This window comes from Copadichromis virginalis, linkage group LG23 (assembly GCF_057382275.1).
Source record: "Copadichromis virginalis isolate Kocher_CV1m ecotype Utaka linkage group LG23, C_Virginalis_male_GT1.1, whole genome shotgun sequence".
Lineage (NCBI taxonomy): Eukaryota > Metazoa > Chordata > Actinopteri > Cichliformes > Cichlidae > Copadichromis > Copadichromis virginalis.
In genome coordinates this window covers 28,721,152-28,740,974 of record NC_140639.1, presented here as the reverse complement: position 1 = coordinate 28,740,974, position 19,823 = coordinate 28,721,152, and the positions used below count along the sequence as shown (strand labels likewise).

The 19,823-nt window shown below is 39.7% G+C and overlaps 1 protein-coding gene across 2 annotated transcripts in view; it reads right to left on the bottom strand.

Moving 5' to 3' along the window:
• Positions 1-19,823, bottom strand: part of LOC146681101 (sodium/potassium-transporting ATPase subunit alpha-1-like) — a 60,345-nt gene that overhangs the window by 15,717 nt on the left and 24,805 nt on the right. Inside the window, exons 1-3 of one of the 2 annotated variants that reach the window (XM_085448358.1) lie at positions 1,969-2,125; positions 1,347-1,457; positions 694-753 (exon numbers count right to left, since the gene is read on the bottom strand). In XM_085448358.1, the coding sequence (XP_085304484.1) occupies positions 694-753; positions 1,347-1,457; positions 1,969-1,980 (183 nt within the window). In that variant the 5' untranslated portion in view covers positions 1,981-2,125. Of the gene's footprint in view, positions 1-693; positions 754-1,346; positions 1,458-1,968; positions 2,126-19,823 lie in introns of those variants that run through there. The other variant, XM_085448359.1, reaches the window with a different exon arrangement.

The window sequence follows — 19,823 nt, the reverse complement described above, 5'->3', positions numbered from 1 at the left end:
ACAAATTTTGTCAGGGATATCAACTTTGGCACGACACATGGTTAAACAGTTTCGTGGTTCGAAAACAAAATATGAAAAACACTTTTTTCATACTCATGTTTTGTATGGAAATTACACAAAATTCATTAGCTTACACTGACATCCATCTTGATAAAAGATGAGTGTTGTGAGAAGCCGTGTTTGCATTCATTTGCACTGCTTTCCACTCTGGATGTCTATTTATGTTAAGCTTTAAGAATAAAAGGGTCCATTCTTTTTTTCAGAACCAAAGAATTTTTGAAATCTGCATAAAATTGCATTTTAAATTAATTTTTGAATATTACTTTAAATACTTCGATTTAAAGTTCTGCTAAAAGTTTAAATAAAAAGATTAGTATTGCTGAACTGCAAAATATTTTGGGTGTAATAGAATAGCTTTAGTGTTTTGTTTTTTACAGTTTTTAAAGTTAGCATGAACTTAAAAAAACAGTTTTATTGATTATAAAATAGACTGTATAGGATTCATATCGGTTTCTGCAGATATCCAAATTTATGATATCGGTATTGGTATCAGACATTAAAAAGTGGTTTTGTGTCACCTCTACTTATAACCTCATGTTGGACTATGAAATCCTCCTTGACCTGTGGGATTATCTTCTAAAAAAACACACTTCTAAAAAACTAGACACCCACAAGCCCGTCTGAAGTGCTCACCCTGGTTAGGTCAGTTCCATATTTCCTGATAAGTTCTTCCAAGGTTAACCTGTGATCATCCTATTGAGAGTAGGAGAGGAAAAACAAAGAGATTGAGAAACATTGAGTAAAACAAGCCAAAATCCCACAGGCAGGCATGCATTTTATTACATGTGTTTTATTATGTGAATGTAGCAGCAGAAAATTGCTGTTTGCGCATGAAGGATGAGTTGATGTGATCTAAGGAACCACACAATACAACAACAACAGAGCCTCTCACTCACTCAGCATTAAAAACCAATCTAGATAAACATGACTTAGAAGGTAATTATAGCTGACAGCATCTTAATAACATGGGAGTGTACATCCAGCAATGTAAGCAGCAATCTTCATGAAATATGGCTCAGACACCTACATCTCATGAGACCAGCAATGAGGCCAAAGCAGAGGTTTGCCTCAGCCGTGACTGCATCATTGCTGTGGCCACTGGCAGCAATCGAGTGACTGTCATTAAAGTTCACGAACGTTTATTCAATGCCTTTTTCTTTCTGTGACACAGTCAAACTATTTATCAGTAGTTTTGTATGCTTAAAATTCTCACTTTTCTTACATGACATCAAGCCAGTCAAGTTACAGATGATCACAGAGCGGCTGCACGTGAGCTGAGTACTCACCAGGTCCACTTCTTTCTTCAGCTCATCCATGTCCTTCTTCTTTCTAGCCTTCTTGCTTTTCTGTCCTCCATTTTCTGACGTTGCTGCCAGCTTGTAGTTATCCTTTCCTTTCTGGAGAGAAGAAAGTGGCACAAAATGTGGCATTAATAAAACTGAACATATGTGGGGGAAATTGCCCTGAAGCTTCCTCTTCTGTTGTGCAAAAATAAGAGCAGAAAGTCAGGTCAGCCGTCCTGTTCAAACATGCTCTGACACCGGTGTTAATAACTGTTAGAAGAGTGAAATTCTTTAATCTTGATCCAGATAATCTTGGGTTTATAATGCTGCCAAAGCTGTAAAAATAAATTTAAGTTAGAAAAAAGAGAACTGACATTAACACGAAACGATAAATTGAGCCCTGTGAGATCTAGGTTATCTCTGATGGTGACTCCAAACCTAGCCCCAAGAATAACCTCATGATTTGGAAAAGACAAGAATTATTTTTGTTTTATCTCAAAAGAAATTCTATTTCTTTATCAAAATAACCAAAATTTAGACTGAGCTCAAACCTGAAAAGAAATGCAGAACCTAATCTTAAGGTAAGTTTAAAGGCCAAAATCTGTGATAAAATTTCAGTACTTACTCCAAATCCCATGATTGTATTTCAAGTCTAACAGCAGTCAATCTTCCTGCCTTACAAGTCAAACTTGCCTCCTCCACTTCTCTCTGTCACACCTGCACTGTCTCTTTCACTCCCTTGTCTTCCACCCTCTCCAGAGCAGGGACGATGGGTGGCATCAGTTTGGCACACCTTTATACCTGACCTGGTGGAGCCGTGGCTGGGCAGGGCAGGACCATGTGGGGGCTAAAGATCACTCAAACCCTATGTGTTGCACAAACTGCCTCCTGTCGACCACTTGACTTTCACCCCTCATTCTGCCATTATGAAAACAATTTACATTTTCTTGCTCATTAATTTTACCTGAAGCGTTTATGTGTTTATGATGTCTCCACCCGCTTGAGGTTGAGAAACACTGGAGTGAATCCAGCTATGAAGGTGACTTATTTCCTCAAATCTTCATTAACAATGGCTGAAAGTAGGGACTTGATGCTTAAAATGGACTTTTATCTTGTGAGGGTGCAGGTGAAAGGAGAAGTAAACTGGTGCACATAGCACAGATACAATTTGGATTGCAATGGAAGTAATCCAGTGAGCCTGAAGCTTTCTGAACTTCCCTTATGAAAAAAAAAAAGATCGTCCAATGCATTTCAAGGTTGCATTACTTTAAGAAAGGGCTGCTCTACAATGCCTTTTACTATGCTAAACCACCGTGTTTAACATAAAATGCTGAATGCCTTGGTTTGCTGCCTGCTACTCCCTTACATTAACTAAAGCCAAAAACCATTTGAGACTTTTTCTGCTTTCACACACTGTTGCATATCAACTCATAATAGCTGTAGCTCACCGCAGTACAGTCAAACCCAGGATAGGATATTGGTTTGTGGTGTAGTGATCTGAAAGTCATCGGGATGCTAATGAACAAAATGTGCCCGTCATGTCAACACCCAGAGATAACTTTGTCTTAACGACATATGATCACACCTTCTATCCAAAAACACGAGCACACACATTGGAAATTAGTGTTTAGACTTTCATTTGCAGAGTTTGTACATGTGGATGCTTGAGTCTTTGGGATGTTCACCCCCCACACGGAAATTATGCAATTCTTGCATCAATAAAACCAAAACAGTGAACCATGATTGAGCCTAAGTGGCTCCCTCAGAGATTTTATGGAGATAATGTAGGTTTTAGCTCTGCAATTAAGGCATTATAGGCTCTTGTATAACCCTAAACAATCCTCTGTCATACACAAACAACGTGGGAGCTGAAAATGTAAAACATGGCCTTTAGAACGTTACTGTACTACCAACTACATGAGAGTTAACATGAATATTATTAGGGGAAACACCAGCAGCAGAGGCACGGGGTCCAAGCAATTTAAAAGACACTGAAGTGCTAGATTAAAAAAAAAGCAGCAATGTGAACAGCTGTACTTACGCTTAAGAAAAGTGATTATAACGGAAGCCAACTTTGCAAAATATACAGTACAATGGGTATAAAGCATTCATGATGAAGATTCACATAACTGTAAAGACACATGTCCAGAAATTTAAAAAAGTGTGTGCAAAAATGTACATGCAAATGCATAAATATAACCTCTTAAAGTGTTGTAGAGAAACAGGTCAACGTACAGAACTGTGTAAACGTCTTGAGCCACCATTCATTTCTTTATATTTTACTTCCAAGCAGCCAGGCTTGCTTGCTGGAGGTCTTTCAAAATTTGTCTTTGGAGAGTTTTTCCCTCATTTTGAAACCAGTGAGAAAAGGCCTAAGTATGCCACATTCCACAAGAACTGGAAAATCAGTGGGAATATGTCTGATGGAGTGATGAATCCAAATTTCACATTTTTAGTTCAGACTGGAGACAGGTTCAACAGTGAGTGTCTACAGTCTATGAACAATGGTGGAGGCTCTGTCATGGTTTGGGCTGTATTTCAGTCAGTGATGTTGGAGATCTTGATAAAGCTAATGAATTATGAACACAGAAAAGTACCATCAGGCTTTCATTCGCCATGCAATACCACCATCTGGAAAGGATTTGATTGGCAATGGCATAATTTTTCAGAATGACAATGGCCTCTGGAATACTTCCCTAGATTTTTATGTAATGTAACATTTCAATGTAACGATTAATGTAACTATTCAGGATTTGTGAATAGGAGAGCCAAGAATTTAGACTGGCCATTCCAGATTCCTACCATCACCTGGGTGTATTGGCTTAAAGCATCACAATCAGCAGAAATGAGCTTCCTCCAAAGGGTGACTGGGCTTAGGCTAGTGTGAGGAGGTAATCCAGGAGGGGCTCAGAGCAGAGCTGCTGTTTCCCCACATTCGAAAGAGCCAACTGAGGTGGTTTGGTGATCTGACTGCAATCCATCCTGAACTTCTCCTAGTGAGGTGTGAAGCGTCTACCCAGGAGAGCACCAGGGAAGACCCAGGACTTACTGGAGAGATTATATCTCTCAAATGGCGTTGGAATACTTCCTTCAAAAGATGCTTGCCATCAAGCAAGCATTCAGGACTGTGCATTTAAAGAATTTCTTATGTCAGAGGGATTCAACACTGGGCTTGAATACACACTAAAATCTACCCTTGAAAATATAGCAAAAGGGTCTCAAAGTTCCCTAAACTGAGACTTAACCTGGATATGCAACATGTAAGTGAGTGCGCTATAAAGTCCTGACTGGGGCAAGAAAGCTAACATTAAGCCGTCTATAGTAGTGCCAACATACTGACTGCCTACATGGACTATCCATCCATTCGCTTCCGCTTATCCTTTTCAGGGTCGCAGGGGGTGCTGGAGCCTATCCCAGCTGTCATGGGGCGAGAGGTGGGGTACACCCTGCGGCCAGTCTGTCGCAGGGCCAGACAACCATTCACACTCACATTCATTCACACCTAGTGACAATTTGGATTATCCAATTAACCTATCCCCACAAGCTGCATGTCTTTGGACGGTGGGAGGAAGCCGGAGTAACCGGAGGGAACCCACGCAAACACGGGGAGAACATGCAAACTCCACACAGAAAGACCCCGGCCTGATGTTGGAATTGAACTCAGGACCTTCTTGCTGTGCAGCAACAGTGCTAACCACCATGCCACCGTGCTGCCACCTGCAAGGACTATAAAACGTAATTTCAGAATAACTTATCATGGCAAAAGGACACTCAAGTGCAGTACACGTACAGACCAGTGATTCTTAAGATTTAGATTTTAGTGCTTTGTCCTCCTCATAGCCACTCCTGCAGCGAGGGTGACAGTCAAACAGTCAAACCCATGTTGACATGTGAGAACATTTGCCTTGCTGTCATTTCTACTCCTCCAGAGATGCCTGACAAATATACATACATCTGTTCTTTACTTGAGAAGCTATCATATGATTACAGCCAAAATGTGTGACTTGTTTGCTACATCTTATTCCTATTGTAGGCTTCTTCAAGATTTCTTCAGGACCCCTTCCCCCGCCCAAGGTCTTGTACAAGACAGCACAAAGCCTACAGATACTTGGAATCAAAAATATCCATTAAATAAATGTGACTTTGTGCAGTTTATTTTTAATTTGATATAAAACATTCACTTGAGGAGTGATGAGAAAAAAGGCACAGACATGTAAAATGCAACCACAGTTGAACCAAATTACAGCCACGGGATAAGAACAGCATGTTTCCCACCCCACTGAGACAGTAAATCCTCGTGCTGTAACAGCACATATCATCATGTATATTTGTTCATCTACAACATGCTCGCAGTCAAATTAACTCTCTATGCATCAAAGGTTAAGGCCTTAAACCTAGCAAAGCCATAGCAAAATTCATGAGATACTTAAACTCTGTGGGAATCTGTATTATCTCATGATGATGAAGATGGGGGCAGACCACCAACTGTATATAAAATATGGACATAACCAACATGAGCAATCACAAGTTTGTGAAAAACGCAGTTGACAACTGAAAAATTTTGGATCATAGGTCCGACAACGCTGTTAAAAGCTAATGTTGACATGCTTATTTTAGACCAAAGAAAAGCTGTATATTAATTTTATTTATTTATATGTAGTAATGTTTATTTCTTCTGCACAGTCAGGGATTTTAACGTGTGAATATATGGTTACTCATGTGGATACCCAACAAAATGCAGTTTTTGATTGCTTGAGTTAGTCAATTTTTTTTTAGATCGTCCTTAGAGTATCATGGTCTTATATTAAGTATTATTTTGAAAGATTATTTAGACTTTTAAATATTTTTGAATCAGAATTATTACTTTCAGTTATTTTAAAATAAATATAGTTTTTATTAATTTTTTAAAAAATATTTACATTTTTTTAATGATTTTTTTTATAATGCAAATTTTGATTGGCAAATATCTTTCCTTACCTGGTTATGTTTTTCAGGGCAAAAATAATAATGACATGACAGATTTTCTCTGAGCTTAAGGCTGTTAAAACATGTAATGTGTGCAGAAGCGTCTCCCTGCAGTGTACCCAAATATGAAAACACTGACTAGTAATGCCTTCAATTCCCAAGGGAAAAAAAGTGATAGCATCAGTATTATCGGCAATGCTTTGTCTTTCCCAACCGTCGTTCCCAAGCTGTGGGGCAGTACAAAGAGGATGTGACATGGATGACCAGGTGAAAAACGATTTAAAATGACATTAAATGCATCAGATTGTTTTAGGTAAGATAATTAAGAGTTTGCTGATGCTATTGCACCGACTTTTATTTTGTAAGGTAAAGACTGTAAAATAATAAAAGAGATATAATAAAGAAAATAGATAGAAAACATGAACAACCACACAACACCAATGAGCAAGCACGCAAAAGTGGGAAGGAAAAACTCCCTTTTAACAGGAAGAAACCTCTGGGTCAGGGACAGGCAGCCATCTGCCACGGCCTGTTGAGGGAGACAGGAAAAAAAGACACACTGTGGAAATGACACAAATACTATCATAAAAACATTCAGGCCTAAACAGAGCAACCACAATATACATCACCAAGACCCAATCAAGCTGCTACCAATACCATTGAAAAATAAGAACTTTACACTGAATGTGAGAAAAGCTAAAATATTTCTTGCTGAAGAAATGAGCTGGAAGTAACAGCCGAGTCTCACTCATGCCATAACTCAGTACTTCAGAGCACCGCCACCAAAGCACACGTTGCACCTAAAGGAGCCTTGACCAAACAGAAATAACTGACACCCCAGAGATAAGAACTGGCTGTACCTTTATAACAATATTATAAAATTGTAATGAGCTTTTAACATGAACTTCAAAGACAAGTAAAGATACTAAAAAGCCCAGCTGGATTACAGACTTCAGTACATTATACCAATGGTTCCCAGAAGGTAGGGTGGGAACACTGCATTGGGACAGCCAGGTGAATAATGTTGTTAGGTTTAGGTTAGGTTGTAATAACACAGTTTTTATGATTTTGTCTCTGTACATGACATCAAGGTGGACTGCAAATAACACAATCAACATGCGACTAAAGTGCAGGCTTTCAGCTTTAATTCAAGGGTTTTAACCAAACTATTTCAGAGCCCTAAAAGTAATTGCACAAACTATTTTCATAAATATAAGAATTGTTTTTATTCCCTTGCTGTCAACAAACATCATGGTTCCTCTCTTGAGATGCTGTACAGTCACCCATAGTTGCTGCTTGTTTGCCGGTCTTGCTGCATTTAGTTTTGTTTAAAGGAACTGAAAAGCAGCTGTGTTGAGTTCAGATCAGGTGACTGAGTTGCCCATTGAACAATATCCCCTTTCTTTGCCCTCAGAAAACATTGGGTTGCTTTTGCAGTATGATTTGGGTCATCATCGATTTGCAGAAAGTATAGATTGCATGTCATATCATTTATCAGCGCTGTGCACCTTGTTGTAAACCTTGACAAACCTGTAGACCCTGACAGTGATACTTTGTCAGATGTTGTGAAGTTGTTTTTCTTCACCATGGAAATACTTCTGTGATCATCCACTTCCTAGACTTCTTCTGTGGTCTTTAAGGCCTTTTGATGTTGCAGGTTGAATTTGGCCACTTTCACTTCCGCTTACATCACTTTGGAGTGAAGAGCTACCAAATGCAATTTCAACGCTTGGAATCAATTCCAACTCTTTTATCTGTAGCCACTAATCAGAAGGTCGGTGGTTCGATCCCAGGCTACCTCCTGGCTGCATGCCAAATATCCTTGGGCAAGATACTAACCCCATGTTTGCCTACTGGTGCTGGTCAGAGGGCCCGGTGGCGCCAGTGTCCGGCAGCCTCGCCTCTGTCAGTGCGTCCCAGGGCAGCTGTGGCTACAATGTAAATGGTAATGGTAAATGGCCTGCATTTGTATAGCGCTTTTCTAGTCCATAGGACCCCAAAGCGCTTTACACTACATTCAGTCATCCACCCATTCACACACACATTCACACACTGGCGATAGCAAGCTACATTGTAGCCACAGCTGCCCTGGGGCGCACTGACAGAGGCGAGGCTGCCGGACACAGGCGCCACCAGGCCCTCTGACCAGCACCAGTATCTGGTAGCTTGCCATTGCCTGTGTGTGAATGGGTGAATGACTGAATGTAGTGTAAAGCGCTTTGGGGTCCTTAGGGACTGAGTAAAGCGCTTTACAAATGCAGGCCATTTACCATCTGTATAACTGGTTCTGGAATAGGCAATAAGTCTCACCTGGCCAGTTGACTAGTAAAGAAACCATGTCTGTAATTCATAAACAGTTAATGCAAGTTAGATATTTTGAATTAAAGCTGAAAGTCTGCACTTTATTAACATTGTGATTGCTTGAATTAAAATCCACTGGGGTGGTACACCGAGTCAAAATGAAAAGTATTGAGTAAAAGTAAGTTGAATTAAAATATTAGTTTTACTTTGCCAGCATTTAAGAGAAAACTTCATAATGTTAAGTCAGCCTGACATACTCCCAGTAGGACTTAATAACTCCTAAAAGAGACTTCACACACATACTCAAAATTTCCATCTTAGGTGTTTGTCTAAAGCTTGAAAAAAGGAGGACTGTAATTTATTCTTGGTGTTTAGAATTTAGCTCAGCATGTGCATTTTTAGGTTTCAGTTTTAGCAGTAATTTTGGGTTGCTTTTGATCAAACAGACACAGAATGGCCAATTTTCACAGAAAAAATAAAAATTTAAGTACAGCACAGAAACATGCTATATAGCCTCAGACATAAATGTTTCTTTGCAGAGAGTAATTCCAGATGAAGAAGTCAGAGACTCTGTGGACACGCTGGGATATCTGTGCCAAGGTCAACAAAAGAGAAAACAGACTCTTGTTGAGGCTGCCATGAATGAAAGGGACAAAAACAAAAAACAACTTTTTGTCTCTCTTGGTTTCCACTTCATACAAATATAGAAAAAAAAAACAAATGAGGTCAGAAAAAAATATATGGATATGAAGCTAAATGCTGCATATTTGTTTTCTGTCATCAAACAGAGGACTACTGTTATAAAAAAAAAACAACCTTTGCCCTAAATTAGTTGTACTAAATATGATTTTGTTTAAATTAGAAGCCTGCCATTTTAGCAAACTAATAAGTACTCAAAACTGGACTGTACTTGGTCCCATCACCTTAATAATTTTTTTAGTCTTTATCAGAACGTTAAAAATCAAATAAACAGTCAAAGTAGTTTTCTTAATCTTTTTTTAATCCCATCACTTTAGTTGGCAACATTTTACTTTTTAAATATTTTTGTCCATGCATCACAGCTCCCATTCATATGTTAAACACTACTATTTATAAGGTGCTCCTCTGTGAATAGTTTACCTGGTAAGTAGTAAATAAATAACTAGAGTTTTTTCTAGTAAGTCTTTCATCTCTAACTGCAGCTGGTAGTCTTTGGTCTACTTGACATTTTCAGTTAATTTATTACATTGGATCAGTTCTCTACCTCCTACAGGTTCTTGTTGGAGTCCCTCAGCAGAACTAGTGCCTCCAGAAGAACACCACAAAAAGGATTATTGCTGCCAGATATAGTCCAAGATGGTGTTGAAGTTTGTCAGACCACATTTGTCACCAATATCAAAGAATGACATAACATCAACATGACTGGCAAAGAAGCCAGTAGGACAAAAACAAGATGGAAAGAAATGAATCAAGTTGATTATATGAATGAGGGGATTTTCTGAGCCTAGGAATGGCTTATACAGAAAACCCTAAACCTCTAAAAGAGCCAGAAGGGGGAAAAAGATGCTTGGACAGATGAAACCAAGATAAAGAATGAGGGAAAGAGAAAAATATAGAAAAGCAGAGAACAACACAAGATAAAGAAGCATATCACATCATCTATCAAACATGGTGGAAGCAATGTTATGGGATGTGTTGATGATGTGACTTCTGATGGATGCATATTCTTCAATGGTTAAGTCAGTCACCTGAATGAGGAAATTCAAAAACCAGGTCAAATTGTGTATGAAAGGAGAAGATAAGGCATAAAACAGAGGGCGTCCACAGCAGTTTCTACAACCAACCATTTACCAGAAGCTTGGTTCCTTGCAGGCCAAGAGAGATGAAAGAATTTCTGAAATCTGTTTGCACCACAACAAAATGCTTGTGTAATTAGTAAACATTCAAATCAGCTGCAGTGTCAGCTAGAAATAGGCCAGCTGACAGATCAAAGTGTAATCAAACTAGGCTACGGCAACGCACATGGCATCCTCTCTGACATGAAGAAAATCCTAAGTGGTTCGGTTTAGCTGCTTTACAAGCTGCCAGATCGTATTCCTGGTACGAGTGGACGTCAGTGGAGAGTAAATTGGATTTGGATTTTTGTCAGTTTCACCCAGGGAGATGATGACAGGGATCATGTAATCTCTGAGAGATCTATGTGTCGTTCATTCAGACCACACAGGCGCACGCACATAGACCCTGCACATCCATTTAATCTGGTTGAGGATTACCCGCTGCAATTAAAGGAATGAAAAAAGGAAGATGGAGGGAGAAAGAGACAGACAGGGCGAGGGATGCATTTTTCTAATTCAGGTTATTGCTATTATTGTATGGTCAAAGCTGCAAACAGGCAGTTGAAACTGAACCATGTTGGTACAGAAGTAAATAGGGAATCAATACTTGTCTTAATGATTCTGACAGATTTTTTTCTTTCATGTGCAGTTTTCCTAAAGCTTGTGTTAATATTCTTCACAACTTCATATTCATCAAAGTCACAAATGCAAATCCTTTAGCACATCAGATGAAGATTAAGGGTTTATTTGACACATTCCTTCATGTGCTTATAATGAGCTTGATGCTGAAACACATCCCATCCCTGATCTGAGGCCAATCCAGCACTATCAGACATGGATTGGCCTCCCCAGAACTTGGACTTAAACATTATCGAAGCAGTGTGGGATCATGTTGACAGAGAACAGAACAAAAGGCAGAAACATCCAGAGAAGAGATTTGAATGTCCTTCAAGAAGCCTGGAGAACAATTCCTGAAGACTACTTAAAGAAATGACAGGAAAGCTGCCTAAAAGAGTTCAGACTGTGTTGAAGAACAAAGGTGGTAACCTAAATATTGACTTTCAAGCTTGTGGAATTGTATAAACTATTAAATACTGTATTTTCACGTGCGCTGGCACATGTTTTAATACATTTCTGCACTAATTTTCCATTTTGTAAGAACTCACACCAAAAATTAGATATTTAATTTGGGGTTGATCACAACCGATGACAGAATGTAAAATATCTAATGTACAAATGATTTGAATCTTTTAAAATGTAACCACTGAACAAATAAAATAGAAATTAAAAGCTATGTAAGACTTCTCTTTTCAGCACTGGATGTGACGTTATAGTTTTACATTTCCCAGCACTGTGCACTGTAGTATAGTGGCACAAGGAACTAGTGAGAGAATAAAGGAAGAAAGAGTCACTGTAGGCACTTTCAGCCTGGCTGATCCAAAATCCTGGCAACAGCAACAAAGAGCTACTGTCTGAGCTCACTCTTTCTCACACATTCATGCACACATACTGCAATGTGCAAACCCCAGTGTGGACGCAAGCTAGTTTGCTAACAGACACATACCAAAATGACCACCACATGCAAGTAATGTGCTAGTGATTTTCTTCTCACCACAAGTCTTATGGGTTTTCTGGATGATTCCCTAAAGACTGAAAGACTTCTAAATTCAGGCCTTTTTTGATGACAGTTTGGTTAGGTTTGGGTCAACATGGTAACATGGGTTAAAATAGATCCTTTACATAATCTGAGGACACCTATCTGTCTGAAAGCACTGAACGTCTCTTTGGCAAGCTTTGCCCACGTGCCTGCACTTGCAGCTCTAGCTCAACACTTGTCATCTACAGACAAAAAAATAACACCTGGAGTTCTGACACTGATGCATCCTGCAGGTAAAGTATTATATAACTGTTGCATCATGGCAGTCCTTAGGTCTTTCAGTCTGTGGTGGCAACATCAGTCCAATGGCTCCTGGACTCAACCTTCTATTTTGGTCATGACTGGAATATTTAAATTCCAGTCATTACCAAAGTCATGGTGTACAAATAAAATTAAAAAAATGGTAAATGGCCTGTATTGATATAGCGCTTTACTAGTCCCTAAGGACCCCAAAGCGCTTTACACATCCAGTCATCCACCCATTCACACACACATTCACACTAATTCAAATCAGTTTTATTTGTACACCACAACAGCAATCACCTTAAGGCTTAAGGGTTTTTTTTAGTACTTGTTTTGGTCACCATGAAATGTGGCTCTCTACGTCACATCAAGAACCATCATCAGGTAAATCTGCCAATATGTGTGAAAACAAACAAATACGAGCCAATCTCTGTTGTTCTTTGTGTTTAGCAAATTTTAAGCTTTTTGAACACCGCAAACAAGCAAATGTCAGCAAGTGATGATTGTTATTGTGAGCACGTAGACATGTAGGCATGCTGACGTAAATATTTAGCTCAAAGCACCTCTATTCCAGCGTTTCACCTTCTGCTGCAGAGGGACTAGCACATTTTTCATTACTTTAGTTTGTGTGTTTTAAGGTCTCCCACAATATCTCTGTGCCACCTCTGTCAAAAACTGCTTTTAAAGGTTTGTTTTAAATGCATTGTAGTTAAACGAAGACAGTACATTAGGAATATAAAGTCAAGACTGAGTATTTAATTTAATATATGTGTTATTACAGAATAGCAACATTGCAAATTGTTCAATTACATTTTTTTCAATTAAATTTTATTTATACAGCTCCAAATCACAACGGCAGTCGCCTCAAGGTGCTTTATATTGTAAGTTAGACCCTACAATAATACTACAGAGAAAACCCCAACAATCATATGACCCCTTATGAGCTAGGGATTTGGTGACAGTGGGAAGGAAAAATTCCCTTTTAAGTGGAAGAACCCTCCTGCAGAATCAAACCAGGCATTTGTTTAAAAGACACAAATTGTGCTCTGCTTTACTAGACAACCACCCAAAGTGAAGTTTATGCCATTGCTGCCCTAAGTTAACAGTACTGGTAATTAACAAAATGGAGAAGTCCGGTGTTTCGGCTCAAATTTGGGTATAAAAATGTGGATTCACTTTTTTGTTTGACCAAAACAAACAAAAAAAAAAAAACCATAGCAGAATTTCAAAAAGTTGCATCCTGACACCATGGTCTGTTTTTCTCAGCTGTGATGTTTCCGTCATACACAATTCAATCATAGAGTCAATATGCAGTCTGTTTGGGAGTCAAACTAAGGTCAAAAGATCAGGAGATTGGTTTCAGTGAATGTGTTTAAGAAAGACCATCAAATGCTGTTGCTTAACTGTCTGAGCAAATCTTGTGTTTGTCTCAAGAGACTGTTATCAAAAAATAAACATCCAGGGCGCAGGCCTTCAGCCACCTACCTCTGCTGATTTCAGATATAGCTCTAAGTTGTCATTATGCCTTTCCATAGTTGTAAACATGCACATACTCACTAATTATGGCTGCAGCTACCAAATTAAAATGACATAATTGTTGTCTTAAAACCAAGATTTTGTTTGTGCCAGTTTTGCTATGACAAAGGTTTTGCCCGAAGCAGAAAATGCTACGCACTGTTGTATGTGTTCAAAGGCATCTCACTTGCAACATATTCGAGACTAAATACATATTAGGTAAAAGATATGTCAAAGTCCTGAACTGGGATGATCACAAAAAGTACAAACTGTGAAAAAGCACATGTTGGAATGCGTAACATAGCACTGAGTCATTGCTATCAGCTTCCTTTCAAAAGTCATGCAGCGTTTGTTTCAGCTGTGTGGCAGTGTTTGTTGAGAAAGCTTTAAAAAAAAAAAAGGAGATTCTTGTAACTGCCTTCCACAGAAAAACTGCCTTCACTTCCTTGAATGACTCGGTCAGTGGTCACCGTTATGTCTGACATGAAAAGAAAAGTTAGTTTCCTGGTTAGCATGGTGGTATGGAGCTAAACACTGTTATCTCATGGCAGGAAGATTCTGGGGTTGAACCTTCAGGTCAGTTTGTGGTTTTCTGTGTGATGCACATTCTCCCCAGGTATTCTGGTTTTCATCACAAAGACATGCATGTAGGGTTAACTGGTGATTCTAAATTAGCAACAGGTTGCTGGTGTACCCTAATCTCAAATACAGGGAGTGCAGAATTATTAGGCAAATGATTATTTTGTCCACATCATCCTCTTCATGCATGTTGTCTTACTCCAAGCTGTATAGGCTCGAAAGCCTACTACTAATTAAGCATATTAGGTGATGTGCATCTCTGTAATGAGAAGGGGTGTGGTCTAATGACATCAACACCCTATATCAGGTGTGCATAATTATTAGGCAACGTCCTTTCCTTTGGCAAAATGGGTCAAAAGAAGGACTTGACAGGCTCAGACAAGTCAAAAATAGTGAGATATCTTGCAGAGGGATGCAGCTTTCTCAAAATTGCAAAGCTTCTGAAGCGTGATCATCGAACAATCAAGCGTTTCATTCAAAATAGTCAACAGGGTCGCAAGAAGCGTGTGGAAAAACCAAGGCGCAAAATAACTGCCCATGAACTGAGAAAAGTCAAGCGTGCAGCTGCCAAGATGCCACTTGCCACCAGTTTGGCCATATTTCAGAGCTGCAACATCACTGGAGTGCCCAAAAGCACAAGGTGTGCAATACTCAGACACATGGCCAAGGTAAGAAAGGCTGAAAGACGACCACCACTGAACAAGACACACAAGCTGAAACGTCAAGACTGGGCCAAGAAATATCTCAAGACTGGTTTTTCTAAGGTTTTATGGACTGATGAAATGAGAGTGAGTCTTGATGGGCCAGATGGATGGGCCCGTGGCTGGATTGGTAAAGGGCAGAGAGCTCCAGTCCGACTCAGACGCCAGCAAGGTGGAGGTGGAGTACTGGTTTGGGCTGGTATCATCAAAGATGAGCTTGTGGGGCCTTTTCGGGTTGAGGATGGAGTCAAGCTCAACTCCCAGTCCTACTGCCAGTTTCTGGAAGACACCTTCTTCAAGCAGTGGTACAGGAAGAAGTCTGCATCCTTCAAGAAAAACATGATTTTCATGCAGGACAATGCTCCATCACACGCGTCCAAGTACTCCACAGCGTGGCTGGCAAGAAAGGGTATAAAAGAAGAAAAACTAATGACATGGCCTCCTTGTTCACCTGATCTGAACCCCATTGAGAACCTGTGGTCCATCATCAAATGTGAGATTTACAAGCAGGGAAAACAGTGCACCTCTCTGAACAGTGTCTGGGAGGCTGTGTTTGCTGCTGTCGGCAATGTTGATGGTGAACAGATCAAAACACTGACAGAATCCATGGATGGCAGGCTTTTGAGTGTCCTTGCAAAGAAAGGTGGCTATATTGGTCGCTGATTTGTTTTTGTTTTGTTTTTGAATGTCAGAAATGTATATTTGTGAATGTGGAGATGTTATATTGGTGTCACTGGTAAAAATAAACAATTGAAATGGGTATATATTTGTTTTTGTTAAGTTGCCTAATAATTCTGCACTCCCTGTATGTATTTCAGTTTCTTCTATTTTCTTGAAATTTGTTACAATCACTGCACCCACACACAGCGATGTTTTTCCTGTTATTCTTGAGGTTGATGGAAATATTATTTTCTACAATGTAATAAGCAGTGGGCATGAAACTGGCAGACCTGTAGTGCATGAGTTAATAATGAGTAAATCCCCTCTAATCTAGGTGGTGGATTAGGGCTGATTACCCCTAAAGTGAAATGCTCAGTTTTCCAAACAATGGATTTAACCATATATTCCTGGAACGTTTTTCACTGGAAATCTAGAGTGAATTTATTTATTTATTTATTGGTCTTTAATCAAAGTTAAGGCAAAAAAAAAAAAAAGGTTACTGAGCCTGTATAGAAACTTGCAATAGAAAAGACATTTAAATGAAAGAGAAACACATTGAATGTTTGAACTGAGACATTTTCTTATTTCATGAGAAGTATTGTTTCATCTAAAAACGTGATGGCAGCAACACATCTCAATATGTTGGTAGAAGGACAAAGTAGAGGGACGTAAACCGAAACAGCTGGAGGAACACTTTTATCTAATTTGGTTAATTAGCAAAAGGCCAATAACATGATTGGCAGAGTTTTTTAGAAGTAAGGAATAAAGAAAAATGGGTGGAGGATCATAACCAGAAATGTCACCATCTTCTCCGTGGCAAAGGTTAGTTTAAAATGAACACAGGCAAAGTAGAAAACTTCTGTGGTCAAAAAATTAAAATGAGTAAATCTGTCATCAGTTATCAAAAGTCTGAATTGGTGCTGGTATGAGACAGCTTTATAGCCATTTTCCACAAGTACCTACTCAGCTCAACTCGACTCGGTTTGGGTCGTTTTCTGTTACAATCGAGTACCACCTAATGTGCGTAGGGTTGTTATAGCAACGTGGCAAAAAGTCCCAAGATGTCATATATATGTGACACGAACACCATAACGATGGAGGACGTCAAGGCGATGGTATACCTGCTGCTTGGTCTTTGGCTTTTTATCAGACTCGGGGAACACAGTGTTGTCTTTTGTGTGGCCATTTTCCTGGTTTCTAGGTTTCAAAAATGGCGGTTTTGATTTTTATAGAGGATGACTCACCGAGTGATGCCACTGACTAGCGAATCGATGGCATGCAGTATGTTGACGTCACATTTTTGGATTGCCTCAGATTGCTTGGAACCCCGGCCGGGGTTTTATGGTTTTTCACCTAACAGAATAACCTAAAAACCAAGTTGAGCCGTGCCAAGCCACCCAAGTAGGTTCTAGTGGAAAAGGGCTATTAATGTCTATGGAATTGTCAGATTGCACATCTGGAAAGTCACCCTCTGCGATGATGGTATATCCAGGTTTTAGAGCAACGCATGTTTCCATTCAAAGTCTTTTTCAGGGAAGGGCTTGCACATTTCAGCAAGACAATGCTAAATTGAATCCTGCATCTATTACAACAGCATGACTTGATAGTAGAAAGTGCAGGCTGATTCACCACTAACTGAACTCATTCATGAAATGAAAAATACAAGAAAGTAGATCCAGGACTGTTAAGCAGCTAGAATAACATATCAAAGTGGCAAGCATGGTCCGGTCCTAACTTTTTTGGAGATTGCTCCCATAAAATTCAAAATGACCTTTTTTCTTTTCTTAAAATGACACGTTTTCTATGTTCTGATGTGAATAAAAATGTGGGTTCACAACATTTTTTTAAAATCATTAAATTCAGTTTTTATTTGTATTTTACACAGCCTCACAACCTTTCTGGAATCGGCCTTATACACTTAAAAGTCTCTCACCTTCTCATTAACCTCTCCTTCACCACAGTGGACAAAGAAAGGCAACTTGCTGGGAGAAGCTAAGAGCAGAGGAAAATGTCAGGGGAGGGACACGATAACGTCGGAAAGGAGGAGCCGAACAGACAAGAGAGGAGGAGACTTGTCACATGATGGTACTGGAATGTCATCTTGTCCTTGGAAAGGACACAGGCATATCACAACAAAGGATTTCCTTGTCTTCATTTCCCCACTTTTTCTGTCTTGAGTTCACTCTCCTTCAAGCTCTTATCTGCCTTCCATTTTCTTAGTCTCTCCTATCCAGCTTCTATTCACCTTTTGTACAATACCATCTCAGTTCCTGACACTGCACACGAGAAGGACACACACTCAAGATGCCCTTTGTACTCTAGAGTTTTCTTTTTTTTCACTCTCCTGCTAGTTATTTCTTAGTAGGAGTTCATTCACACATGCGTGCACACACACACACACACACACACACACACATACACGTGCATACACCTGTAACTTCCCCCACATCACCCATTCCTCTTCATTATCATAATCACTTTACCCCCCCCCCCCCTCTCTCTCTCTCTCTCGCTCTCTCTCACACACACACACACACACACACACGCACAGAATTCCTATGCTGACTCCTCCCCTCTGTAAAGACTTTCCCCTGGGGCCCTCACAACCTTCCCTCATGGAAAACTACCAGGGTACACCACACACACACACACACACACACACACACACACACACACACACACACACACAACGAGACCTGTGTTAACAGTGGACCGCAGAGTAACGGGAATAGAAAGAAGAATAGAGAGAGAGGGTGATGAGCGAGGGGGATGGGGGACGGGGGGCCCGTGACTGATAAAATTTGATGAAAACAAACGTAAATCTGTCCAGCTCTTCCAGTCACCCACACGTGACAACATGAATATTTATACAAGCGCCGTGAAATGCTTACCGATAGCTAAATGGTCACTGAGAAAGAGAAACTGAGCACGCCCACTCCAATCCAAAGCAACACCACCTCCCACTGGACTAATCCCCCACTGACCTAACTACAGCCGGATGGTACTTTGCTACGGTATATTATTCACAGGACTTCCATCTATTTAAATCTTAATGTAGCAAACTGCAGGTCAAGGGCAGATGAATTTTAGGTTAAAGTAGGTTTATTTTAGGTTAAGATTCTGTTTTTTCAGTTACAGACATTGATTACCTTTGCAGAACATAAAATGAAATGATTATTATCACCTTACCAGACTAATGTATGGCATACAAGAGGCCAGTTTTCACCCTCATTTAACATGTGTGTTAATCCTAAAACCTGTAGCAATGATAAAATGAATCAATGGCAAAATCATCAGGTGAAATGAAGCATTAAAACACTTAAAGGGCACGTAGAGTCCGGATGTTCTCACTACGGTCATCTCAGGGACATAGCACAGAAGCCCCACCCACTTGATGTTCAAACCCAGCCAATCAAAGGAAAGTTGGCTTCCATGGCAAGGTGCCTTTAAAAGAAGGTTAAAAACCTTGTTCCGCCACAGAGGATCAAGTGAGGCCTTGTAAAACATAAGTCAAGATAATTTTGAACAGTGATGGATGCAAAGCTACTCTAGTGGATCTCCCCCCAAACAAAATAGAGCTGGAAATGAGCATAATAGGTACTGTTTAAAATAATTTACATTTTCTTGTGAAAAGTGACCTTTCGCGTGAGTCAGCATGACCAAGTATTATTTTCACCAAACATTTATACTGTTATACAGTTCTGCAGCACTATATGCATATATATACATATAAATGCACATCCCTAAACAGATAGTATCCTACAAAAACCTTCGTTTTTGCCAAGAACTCCTGGAGATAATTGCTGTTGCAAGTTTTACTTCGTGCACAGATTGGCCGGAGGTTCATGGAAAACATGCAGCACAGAAGAGTCAGAGCCAAGAATCAAGCACCTGCTTCCTCCTCGATTACTGCTCACTGCAGTCAACCTGAACAATATTTCAGTGTTTGCAGTTCTTTTGTGTTTTGCAGAAAGGTAATGTGATAATTTCTCAACCACTATAAACCGCATTCATTTGAATGTGATGGCTTTGTTAGATTTCATGT